Source organism: Aulonocara stuartgranti, assembly GCF_965226115.1.
Source record: "Aulonocara stuartgranti genome assembly, chromosome: 6".
In the NCBI taxonomy this organism is placed as follows: domain Eukaryota; kingdom Metazoa; phylum Chordata; class Actinopteri; order Cichliformes; family Cichlidae; genus Aulonocara; species Aulonocara stuartgranti.
Genome location: NC_138944.1, coordinates 427,280 through 440,000, shown reverse-complemented (window position 1 = coordinate 440,000; position 12,721 = coordinate 427,280). Strand labels below are relative to the sequence as shown.

Sequence of the window (12,721 nt, the reverse complement as noted above, 5' to 3'; positions counted from 1 at the left end):
TTACTCTGGCCCTTAGTGAACTGCCCCTTTAAATGTCAATTGAACCCAGCTGTTTACCTGATCCAGGTGCAGCTGGAGCTGGTCGCCGGTCTTCAGGTTGTCGGCCACGGTGACCCGATGGACCACGTAGCCCCCCGCCCGGACCACCGCCTCCACAGGAAAGAGCACGTCCTGAGAGACAGGAAAGAGGTGGAGTCATAGGGACACAAAAATGTTTCTCACGATGCACTGAGGGAGGCGCCTGCTGACCTGCAGCTCATACAGGGTGAAGTAGCCCTGGTCATGTGACTGGCCCCCCTGCTCGGCGTAGAAGCAGGTACGGTCCAGTATGACGCTGCAGCGCTGACCCTCGGAGACCTCCGACACCAAAGCCTGCCCGTCGTAGAGTGCGAGAACTGTCGCACGGCACGGTGGGAACACTGGGAGGAAGTATGTGGACATCATTAGCTGACCACCGAGGCTCAGGTGTGTTACCTGTGCAGGTGGAACATACCGTATCGACCCTCGGCCAGGCGGTAGTCATATTTGAGACTGTCGTCGGTGTGAGGAACGCCAAGACGCTGCAGCTCCGTCAGACTGAGGACGTCCAGTGTCACCTGGGCACGGTCACCTGCCTGCAGCTCTAAAGCCACCTGAGACACACAGACAGGTGTGTGGATCTCATTCCAGTAGGCAATGAAAACCTTTGTCTTTTCAGAATAAAAGCAGCCTTCTCTGTCCTTCACAGTAAAAGCCCTCACTGTTTCCAGATTAAGACGAGTGAATTAAGCCCCACCTTCTGGTTCTCGGCAATCAGGCGGTCCAGCTCCTGGCGGTCTACATGGACCCCCCTTTCCTCCAGGATCAGGTCCACCAGGTCCAGAGGGAAGCCCAGGTCCCGGTGGAGAGACCAAGCCACTGAGGCTGCAGGAAGAAAGGAAATAATTAACCAGGTATGAACACCTGAGCCCAACAGGTGGGCTCGGCTCAGGCCATCGTCAACCTCAGACTGTTAATTAAAGGCTTCATTAACATCCTGATTAACTCAGGTGTGTTCACGAGGTGTGTTCACGTGTCAGAGTCTGGACCTGGACTGACCGGGGAAGACTCCATGTTTGTAGTCCTTCCTGCTAAGCGTGCGCTCGATCAGCCTGCTGCCCTGCTGCAGAGACGACAGGAAGTGAGCCTCGTTCTCGTTGATGATGTCCACAATCTGGAAGACAAACACCATCTGATGACAATTTCCTGCTATATCACGTGACCCAACTTTCATGATCTGACTCTGAAAGTCAGGAGCGATGAGGTCAGAGGTCATAATACAAACTCACCCGGTCTGTCTCCTGGTGCAGCTCTGGATAAATGTTACCCTGGCAACAGAAACCAGGTAATCGATAAAACAGCCTTCAATTTACTGTAAAATGCAAAATAATGTCAGTTCAGAGGCATTATGGGATGGCGTTTTACCAGCAGGTCGGCGACGGTGGGAACTAGGCTGGCGAGCGTTCCCTGGGGAGCACGAAGGACCTCGACACAGAACCGAACCGCCCGCCGTAAAATCCTCCTCAGCACCAACCTGACACCCACACACAGGTAAACATAAGATGCCTGCTTCTGGCGTCACGCTGACAGCTGATTGGTAGGTGACTCACTCGGCTCCTGACATGCCCGGGTAAACTCCGTCAGCGATGCACACCGATAATGTCCGGACGTGGTCAGCTACGACTCTGTAGGCCAGATCCACCTGACCAACATCCATCCTGCCCCTATACGGCTCCACCCCCGACCTCTGAGGACATGGTACACGTGTCACCATGACAACCTGTGCAGGACACCTGTGTGTGCTCTTGTGTGTGCCGGCATACCTGGTGGATGGCGTGCAGCAGCGGTGTGAACAGATCTGTGTCATAGTTGGAGGTTTTGCCCTGCAGGACGCTCACCAGTCTCTCCAGACCCATCCCAGTATCCACGCTGACCTGGGGCAGCAGCCGCAGACTGTGGTCCACCTCCCTGAGACGGGATGGGACCAAGATTCAAGACAAAGGAAGTGCTCTACGCATGGACTCTAAAGTAACTACGCATGGACTCTAAAGTAACTACGCATGGACTCTAAAGTAACTACGCATGGACTAAAGTAACTACGCATGGACTCTAAAGTAACTACGCATGGACTCTAAAGTAACTACGCATGGACTCTAAAGTAACTACACATGGACTAAAGTAACTACACATGGACTAACGTAACTACACATGGACTCTAAAGTAACTACACATGGACTCTAAAGTAACTACACATGGACTAAAGTAACTACACATGGACTCTAAAGTAACTACACATGGACTCTAAAGTAACTACACATGGACTCTAAAGTAACTACACATGGACTAAAGTAACTACACATGGACTAAAGTAACTACACATGGACTCTAAAGTAACTACGCATGGACTAAAGTAACTACGCATGGACTCTAAAGTAACTACGCATGGACTCTAAAGTAACTACGCATGGACTAAAGTAACTACACATGGACTAACGTAACTACACATGGACTAACGTAACTACACATGGACTCTAAAGTAACTACACATGGACTCTAAAGTAACTACACATGGACTAAAGTAACTACACATGGACTAAAGTAACTACACATGGACTCTAAAGTAACTACACATGGACTAAAGTAACTACACATGGACTCTAAAGTAACTACACATGGACTAAAGTAACTACACATGGACTAAAGTAACTACACATGGACTCTAAAGTAACTACACATGGACTCTAAAGTAACTACACATGGACTAAAGTAACTACGCATGGACTCTAAAGTAACTACACATGGACTCTAAAGTAACTACACATGGACTCTAAAGTAACTACACATGGACTCTAAAGTAACTACACATGGACTAAAGTAACTACACATGGACTCTAAAGTAACTACACATGGACTCTAAAGTAACTACACATGGACGCTAAAGTAACTACGCATGGACTAAAGTAACTACGCATGGACTCTAAAGTAACTACGCATGGACTCTAAAGTAACTACGCATGGACTCTAAAGTAACTACGCATGGACTCTAAAGTAACTACACATGGACTAAAGTAACTACGCATGGACTCTAAAGTAACTACGCATGGACTAAAGTAACTACACATGGACTCTAAAGTAACTACGCATGGACTCTAAAGTAACTACGCATGGACTAAAGTAACTACGCATGGACTCTAAAGTAACTACGCATGGACTAAAGTAACTACACATGGACTAAAGTAACTACGCATGGACTCTAAAGTAACTACACATGGACTAAAGCAGACCTTTCCAAAGTGTGGGGCCCGCCCAGTGCTTTAAAGTTTGCCATACACACACAGTACGGTAATATTACGTTGAAGCACAGTACGTGGGAGGGGGAGATACAGGAGAGGTGGAGGAAGATCTCAGCCTGGTTTTCTCTGTGGTGGGGTTGGGTGGACTGTCCCAGGCTCTGTGGGGCCGGGGGGCGCTGCTGCACTGGGCCCCGGTCTGGATGGGCCTGGGCCCCCTTTCCCTGGCGGGTCGCGGAGTATGGGGGTGCCTACTGGGGTCAGCGGGGGAGCTGGCCCCAGGGAGGGGTCACTTGCCCCTCCCTTCCTTCCCTGCCCATCTCCAGCTGCCTCCCTCTTCCCGCTCCACCACAACCACCCACACATGCAGGGCCTTGGAGTAGGGGTATGTCACCAGGGTGCAGAGGAGGCCACCCCCCCCTGTCCCCTTCTGGCTGCCTCTGCCTCAATTTTATCCCACAACTTAGACATTCACATTACTCACACTCTCATTACACATACATATAGGATCTTGGGGGTGGGCACGAGTCCAAATTACCATCAGGGTGTACACCTCACCCCTGGCGTCGTTGCCCACCTCTCAATGTTAAATACACGTAGACATTGAGGGCTAGCAGGAGGGACCATGCGCTTACCTGCTGCTCTCTGGCAGGTAGCTCCAAGCCCTCCTGGGTTTTAAATGCACCTTAGAACACACATGCATCAACACTACAATGAGCGGGTGGAGGGAGGTTTGGAGTCTTCTCTCACCCCCATTCTCTGCGGCCTGCTGGAGCGGGGGGGCTAGGAGGAGGAGTTGGCCGTCCGACTGCGGTCTGGAGTGTGGGGCCTCCCTGCTGCTGCGGAGTTGGGGCGGTCTGCCTCCCCCCACTGCAGGGAAAAGGGAAACACCACCTGGGTCTGGGTGCAGTTCCCCCCCCCCAGGGGCAAGGGTACCTAGACCCGGTTTGTAGAGTACGCTTGGGGAGTGTGATCGTGTGTACAACGTCTCTTTATGTCTGTCTCCACGTTGGTTGAGTGTGGAGTAAGTGCATATGAGAGCATGAGGGTGGGAATGGATGTTTGTGTCTGTGTGTGCCTGTATGTCTGTGTCTATATGTCAGGTTGGGTGTCAGGCGCCACCTCTCTGGGGACATCTCAGGCCCTCCAAGGTTTGGAGGCCTATCTCCACCCACCACCACTTCCCCTGCCAGTGGCGGACTCCCTCAGGTGTCGGTGCGTTGGTGGTTCTTTGTGTCCGGGGATGGGCGTCCAGGTACACACCGGCTCACTCCTTGGCGGCCGCTTATCGGGGCCTGGAGCCTGGGGCTCGCTCGGGCCACTTCGGAGGTGGGGTGCCCCCAGCCTCTCGGCCTGGGGCTCGGTCACTCAGGCGCAGCTGGCTGCCGGCGTCACTCCAACTCCCCCTGGCTTCTGCTCCGCGGCTGCTGAGTGAGCCCTCATCTGGGACTCTCCTCAGCTCTTTCTGGGACAGTGGCGCGGCTGCCCCTCTGTTGGTCTTCCTTGGTCTCTTGTGTTCTGGGGGCTTCTGGATGTCTGAAGTTTTGATCTCCTCCATACCTGCTTCATGCCCTGGAGGACGGGGCTGTGGCCCCCCCACACTCCCTAGCAGATCGTTACATGGAGAAACCTTTGGAATGCAAGCATGCTGATCCACACAGGTGTGCACACAGGTGTACACACGGGTATTCACAGACGCGGACTACAGCTTTCTTGGCTGCTGCCTCAAAGCACATTGTGCGCTGTCTATCTTGCGTGCTGCACAATATCGTTTATTATTTAGTATCTACTGATATCTACTGCTAGCTAGTTTATTGTGATGGTGCTTTTTTTTATTATGTTGCTCTTTGTTGTTTGCTTTCTCTTCTGTTTTTTTTCTCCATACAGGTGACCCAGGTGTTTTTTTTCTTTTTTTTTTTTTTCTTTCTTCCCCCCCTTCTCACCGTCTCTTCTCCCCTTTGGTTTTCTTTCTCTCCCTCTCTTTCTTTCATTCTTTCTCCCTGTCCTATCCCCCAGTCATGTCTGTCCCGTTTGTAGCAACTGAAAATAAAATAAATTCATAATTATAATAAAGGTAAATCAAATGGACCAATATGGCAAGGCCATGATGATCCACTTGGTAAAATAAATCCGCTTGGCATCTTTCTTGGCCTTAAGACAACAATTCTGATGCTAAAGATCCAAACAGGACACAAAAAAGAGAGAGAGAAAAAAAAAAGGAAGCACAGTACGTATCACTCCGCGAGGCTCCTCGGTAGCCGTAATGCTCCGACAATCCATCAAGCCTCCGTAGCTTAGCAAAGTTGTACTAAAACATTTTTTGACAGATTGCTGAGCGCCGTGCAGCACATAAAAGCGGTTCGCGGCCATCAAGCACAACCAGAATTCATACATAAGGCGCGCTGTCAACTTTTGAGAAAATGAAAGGATTTCAGGCCATGCATGGCGTTAGCGTGGTTAGCTCGTTAGCGTGGTTAGCTTGTTAGCACGTTGACGCCGTCCAGCCCCACGCACGGGGCGATGCGCAGTAACTCGTTAACGAAGATTTGCCGTGTCCAGCTTGTCGCTGCCTGCAGGCGAAGCGATGGGGGAGGAGGGGGAGCTGTGTTCAGTGAAGGAGAGGCGAGGCCGAGTAACGTTGCGTAGAGACAAAAGTGGACGAAAGAGAGGCAAACCTATGGCTCCACAACTATAATTATAACGTAACATAGACTATATTGATATAAACGATATTGTCACATTTTATATCTCGTATAAAAATATATCGATATTTTTAAAGAACCTCGATATATCGCCCAGCCCCAACTACACATCACCTTGTTTTACTTACACATATTACACAGGTAATGTTCCATTCAAACAAAATCGCGGGTCTTCCTCTGCATCACATAGGTATCACTTTCTAGTTTTAACATATTGTAACGATGGTTAAATGTTATTTTACAGTGACAGGTTGGTTATCTCTGCACGCTGTTGTTGTTTCTTTAAGATACATACTTGGTTGTGCTGCAGGAAAAAGGGAGTTAATGTGTGCAGGAAAGGGAGGGGGTCTTCGTTGTTGTGTGACTGTACGCGGCTGAAGTGAGGTGTTATATGAGGGCACTCTCCCCTGAGTTAACGGCCCGTTTGCCTGTGTTACGGAATAAATGGACAAACTGAGATCAAAACGTCTGGTTCTTGAGAACGTTAAAGTGTAACGATCCCATCTTTCCCAAAGTCTCTCTCCTTTCTCCCTCTGCAGCTGCAGTGAGAAGGTAATCTATTCCATATGATGGATTACGTTAATAATGTCTATGACCAGCTTCCGTGTGGGGGGGCTTGTCTGCAACCAACATTTAGTAATCGCCTTTTTGCATGCAACCATAATTATTTTCAGGAGTTTTCCCAAGGTACATGGTACTAAAGGAGAAGTCCAGTGTTACTTCAAGCACATCCACCAGTATTTATCTCTTCCCAAAAGGTCTTCAGTTTAGGGCATGACCAGAAGACATGGAAGCAACCTGCAGCGACCTCCCCGCACTCCCTTGAAGCGCCTGAACCACTTATTTTGGATTTCTGCTTTGGTGTGATGAAGAATCTACTTAAATTCTGCCATCCAAAATCTCGCCATGTTAAAGAATTTATGCCTCGAGGTGCTTTATATAATCAATGACTGACATATGTTGTTGAGCTCTTTTTCATAGATATGAAACTTCTGTACACTTTGCCTATAGTACCTCTTATAAGGTTCTCACCATAAGCATCCACAAATATTTGGATCACCCCCTAGCATCTGCGTCAAGCATTCTAATTTCCTTCCAGAAGAAGCTCCGAACCTGTAGGTAACGATAAAAATCTTCCCTGCCGATCTCGTAAATCTGACACGTCCTCAAAATTGATCAGCTCCCCATGCTTCACTATCTTACAGATCGCAGTGATTCCATGCCTGGACCACTCCCTGAATTTATGTTCTAACAATGCTGGAAGGAAGCGTGGGAGATACGCTGGCCATCCCAGCAACCCTATTTCCCTATTAACTCATTCACTGCCATTGACGTCTATAGCCGTCAATTGCAGTGAATGAGTCAATGGGTTTAACTCATTCACTGCCAATGGCTGGCAGTGAATGAGTTAACACAAAGAATTGTAATCACATCTGCACATTTTTTCAGGGAAAAACTTACACATAAATTTTGCATCTGATATGCCTGTCGCAAACTCTCAAGAGACCCCAGAACAGACTGTATTGGGAAATCCATCAAAGAAAGCTCAATGTGCTTCCATTTTGCCTCAAACTTAGAGTTACACCAGCACAGAGGTCTGATCTGGGCTGCCAGATAGTAATCCTCAAAGCACGGTAGAGCCATGCCCCCCCGCTCACCAGGCAGCTGCATTGTTGCATATCTCACTCTCGGCCTTTTATTTCCCCATATGAATCTTGAGCAATGCATATCCCACTCCCTAAATTGTTTTGCTGGAACCTCCAGTGGAAGTGCTGCAAACAAATATAGCAGCTTTGGGAGGATATTTATCTTTATCGCTAACTCTGCTGCCCAGATCGAGGTGGAGCAGACCCCACCTCTCCAGATCTTCATATATCTTCTTGTTCGCCCGATTATAATTAACTTCATATAACAATGCAAGGTCTTTTGTCAGCAGGATCCCCAAATACTCCATTTGAGATTGATGCCATCCGAATCTATATCTTGCTACCAATTGTCTTGAGGGGTTAAAAAAAGAACGTCAAGATGTGAGTTTTTTGAATGTTTAGTCTATAACCAGACAGTCTGCCATATTCTTCCAGTATTTCCATAGCAGAGGAATTCCCTCTTCCAGGTTTCCTAGTGTTACCAGCACGCCATCCCCGTTGTAACCCCCTCGAGTGTCTTCCCTGATGCATTGAGCCAACGGCTCAATGAAAAGGTTAAAGAGCAGCGGGCTCAACGGGCAGCCCTGCCTGCAGCCACGTTGTAGTGTTATCCGATTTGAAAGGCTTCCATTAACTTTGATCCTCGCTGTTGGAGACATATAAATCATTCTTATACACTGAATAAACCCGTCACATAGCCCAAATCTCTTCAACACATGAAACAGAAACTCCCACCTGACCGTATCGTATGCCTTTTCCGCATCAAGCCCAATGAGAACTGTTCCAGTTTTCCCTTTAAGTATCTGGTCAATAATATGAATGGCCCTTCTGATATTATCGTGTGTTTGTCTGTTACCAATGACGCCTGTTTGATCCTCCAGCATGGGCATCAATGTACTCAACCTCCTAGCCAAAATCAGGGCAAATAGTTTGTAGTCTATATTTAACACGATAAGAGGTCTCTAACATCTGGGATCAGTTTTATCCTTCCCTGCTTTTGGTATGACAGAGATATACACCTCCCACCACGATGGTGGGAGCGCCCCCCCACTCAGAGTGTAATTAAAAGAGGCCTTTAGTAGTGGGATTAAGGGTTCCCTCATCTGCCTATACCACTCTGGTGGGAATCCATCACATCCTGGGCTTTAAAAGTCTTGAGTTTTGAGATCCCAATGTTGAGCTCTTCTGCTGATATTTCTCTGACGAGTTTTTCATTCTGCTGCTTACCTATAAATGGCAGATCTAAGCTGGATAAGAAATTCTGAATCTTATGGTAAATGGTAAATGGCCTGTATTTATATAGCCCAAAGCGCTTTACACATCCAGTCACACACACATTCACACACTGGTGATGGCAGCTACATTGTAGCGCATTGACAGAGGCGAGGCTGCCGGACACTGGCGCCACCGGGCCCTCTGACCACCACCAGTAGGCAACGGGTGAAGTGTCTCACCCAAGGACACAACGACCGAGACTGTCGGAGCCGGGGCTCGAACCGGCAACCTTCCGATTACAAGGCGAACTCCCAACTCTTGAGCCACGATCCGCTTTACCCGGTTGTGTGTATAGCTCAGCGTAATATTCTTCAAATGCGCTCTGAATTTCTTCGAGTTTATTAGTTATCTTATTTGTTTTTAGATTTCGAACTTTATGAATGTTGTTGCCTCCTGAGTCTCCATGATAATAGCCTAGCAGCTTTGGGTCCTGCCTCATACCACCGTTGTCTATTATATTTTAATTTTCTTTCAATTTCTTCACTTAAAATTTTGTGGATCTCCTGTTTAACCGGCCTCATCTGCTCCAACACACGGGGGCACCTTGTAACGGTGTGCAGTTGCTCCAATTTTTGCTCTCACCTTCTTTAGGACTGCACATTTTGCAATAATTTTACCCCTAAGGCATGCTTTAGCTGCTGGTCATGATGTCGGTTTGGATATGTGGTGAGAGGGAAACATGAAGGTGATACAAATCATACATATATACCAACAAGACAGTGTACATCACCGTCACAACAGCGTTTGTTTTAGTTCAAAGGCTTTATGGTTTTTCCTGTAACACCTGGTGGTGTAGTCGGTGATTTTTTGTCAGTTCAGCCTTTTATATTATGTTTAACATGAGTGACCACCCGGTCAGCTGGTGGGTAACAGGCATCTCCAAAAACGTTAGAGCACTTATGCAAATATGTGATGTCTTGATGAGTCGAGCAGATATTTGAAGTTTACACAGAAACATTCTCACATGAAAATATCTTAAAAGTTTATTTTGTGACCCAGAAAGAGTAACATTTCAAACTCCGCCCCTCTGTGTCCCTCCGCCACTGCTTCCTTTGAGTTTTGGACCAAATGCATTCTGGGATATTGCATTTCGTCATTTCGAGCTGATTGGAGACCAAAACAGCCAATCAGATTTTTTTGCATCCAAGTCTGTGATTGGCTGGTTTTGTGGCACAGATATAACGGTGTAGAGAAAGAGTCGAGCGCACACGGGCAGAAATGTTGAGAGTGCGAGCGACACAATGCGAGCGAGCGCAAATGCAAAAACTGAGTGAGAGGGGCTGCTGTTGTGTTTGTGTGTGTGTGTGTGTGTGTGTGTGTGTGTGTGTGTGTGTGGATAATAGCAAACACTGAAATACAGTTTTTGCACGCAGCAATGAATTTTGTTCACTCAAATTCAGCTTTTCTTCGCTCAAAATAAATTTCTCCTCAAAATGAAACACTTGCACCTGCAAACTTTTTTTACGTGCGCTCAGAATAGTGGCACAAAAATGACGCCATATTTCTGGGGCTAGCTTTAAACCCAATCCTCATAGTAATCCCGAATGATCAGATAAATCTCTGTCCTATTAAACAATCCTTCACTCTGTGGAGATCTTTACTAAAAGTAAAACAATAATCAATCCTCGAGTACATATCACGTCTCGCTGAATAAAATGTAATGCGTTCATTTTTGTGTAAATATCTCCAAATATCTATAAGCCCCAACTCAGCATTGTTTATACTTGTTTCTCTAATTTAGTTCCCCTCCGGTCTCGGCTAGTTGTATCCCATTTTGGATGGAGAATTGAAATCTCCTGCACATATACATGTTCCAACACTTTCTGCGGCAATAAGCCTGAATATCTCCTTAAAGAACCCTGTACTACTACCAGGGGGTGCATATATATTACACAGCGTGACGTCTTGCTGTTCCATTTTCCCTTTCACCAACACAAATCTTCCCTCTTTATGTTCTCCAGTAAACTCAAAAGCTTGTTTGGTATCAGAATGGCCACTCCTCTTTTTTTCCCAGTTCTATGTGAGGCATAATAAATATTTTTGATCCCCGTTCTCTTCCACTCCTCATGTTCTTCGTTTGATATTTGATATTTTGATTTTTAAACTTTGAAACTATCTTATGACTAAGGTAGTCTCATGTGGACTAAAGTGGTCTCAGGCAGATTAAAAGGTCTAGGTGAGTCATGTACAGTACCTGTTGTACTGCATGAAGACCAGGTTCCAGATCTCCACCACCTCTGGGCTGTCAGCGTTGACGAGCGCCGCCGCCTCTCGCCCACCGACGTGGTCGTAGTGGATCTCGGTGCAGGGACCACAGGGCCCCGTGTCCCCCATCTCCCAAAAGTTGTCCTTGAGTCCGAATGGCAGCAGACGGTGGGTGGGGACCCTGAAGGGACAGCAAGGGTCAGCTGACCTGTAGCAGTGCGGCCCCAGCTGCAGACAGATGTGCACCTACCCGATCTCCAGCCAGATGTTCCGTGTATCCTCATCCGCTGGCAACCCTGCTGCTGCATCACCGCCAAAATAAGAGACATACAGCCTGTCAGCAGGTATCCCGTAATGCTCTGTGAGGAGGCTCCATGCCATCTGACACGCTTCCTCCTGAGTGCACACAGAGCAGAGTGAGCCTCTTTTAAACAGGAAGTAAACTCCCACCTTAAAGAAAACAGGAAGGGGACCCACCTTGAAATAGTCTCCAAACGACCAGTTTCCCAGCATCTCAAAGAAGGTGTGGTGGTAGCCGTCCCGGCCCACGTCATCCAGGTCGTTGTGTTTGCCGCCGGCTCGGACGCATTTTTGGCTGTTGACCACGCGGCGGTACGACGCCATGTTGCTACGAGGGTCCGCTGTGCCCAGGAAGATGGGCTTGAACTGTGAGCGCCACACAAAGATGGAGAGAAGGCTCTGATTGGTTAAATCACAAGGTTTTTTTTTAAAAAAAGTGCTTCTCACACGCGCGCACACACAATAAAACATACACACAGAAGGACATATACGCAGACCACTTCCTCCCCCGCCATCTGTGTTTACCTGCACAGGTGTGACAACTGTTGTTAATCTGGACTAAAATATTCAATAAAACGAAACATCAATAAAGTCTAATCGATCCGCAGTCAGCCTCTGACAGGCTCTTATGTTGAAATCTCCCGGTACCCCCGGACCGGGTCGGGTCTGTACTGACCTGGTTCATGCCGGCGTTGACGAACAGCAGGCTCGGGTCTCCTCTGGGCCGGACCGGGGAGGACGGGACCAGCAGGTGTCCGTGTTTGTCCCGGAAAAACTCCACGAAGGCGCTCCGGACCCGGGCGGCGGGCAGCGGCGGCGGTGAGCCGCTGAAGGAGCGCTCTGAGGCGGCGGAGAGGAAGCCCGGCGTCCCGCTGAGCGGCCGGAGCCTCCGCAGGAGCAGCCTCATCATCCAGATCACAGCGAGCCGAGCCGAACCGGTACCGCAAGGACTGCAAGCTGCCAAGACACGCATGCGCACAGCCAGCCGTTTCTTCTTCTCGTGAGGGTGTAAAACCGTCAGAGCTGCGCCGCCACCTGCTGGTGTCACGGTGGAACCGCAGCGTGACGTCATACACAGCTGAGCGCAGGTTCTCCTGCAGAACATCAGCTGATCACGGAACCAGAGAGAAAGGTGACGTCACGGGTCCCCGTCGGAGAGTAACTAAGAACTTGTACTGCAGATTGAGAGTAGAGCTGTCTTTAAAGTCACGCAGCAGCGCGTTTCTGCTGTTTCATTGTTTACGCCTCTTGTCCTCGGCCTGGAAGCTGCTGTCCCCGCGTGAAT

The 12,721-nt window shown here is 48.4% G+C and overlaps 1 protein-coding gene across 2 annotated transcripts in view; it reads right to left on the bottom strand.

The window, feature by feature from the left end:
- Positions 1-12,541, bottom strand: part of aars2 (alanyl-tRNA synthetase 2, mitochondrial (putative)) — a gene marked incomplete at its 5' end in the record, with an annotated part of 17,569 nt that extends 5,028 nt beyond the window's left edge. For both annotated transcript variants that reach the window (XR_014277225.1, XM_082536136.1), the window contains 13 exons: positions 58-171; positions 250-419; positions 494-632; positions 776-903; positions 1,078-1,192; positions 1,308-1,346; positions 1,444-1,552; positions 1,629-1,765; positions 1,842-1,986; positions 11,126-11,317; positions 11,387-11,532; positions 11,614-11,802; positions 12,113-12,541. Coding sequence is in view for 1 of the 2 variants with exons in the window: in XM_082536136.1 (XP_082392262.1) it covers positions 58-171; positions 250-419; positions 494-632; positions 776-903; positions 1,078-1,192; positions 1,308-1,346; positions 1,444-1,552; positions 1,629-1,765; positions 1,842-1,986; positions 11,126-11,317; positions 11,387-11,532; positions 11,614-11,802; positions 12,113-12,541 (2,052 nt within the window). The remainder of the gene's footprint in view (positions 1-57; positions 172-249; positions 420-493; positions 633-775; positions 904-1,077; positions 1,193-1,307; positions 1,347-1,443; positions 1,553-1,628; positions 1,766-1,841; positions 1,987-11,125; positions 11,318-11,386; positions 11,533-11,613; positions 11,803-12,112) is intronic.
- Positions 12,542-12,721: the final 180 nt, after the last annotated feature.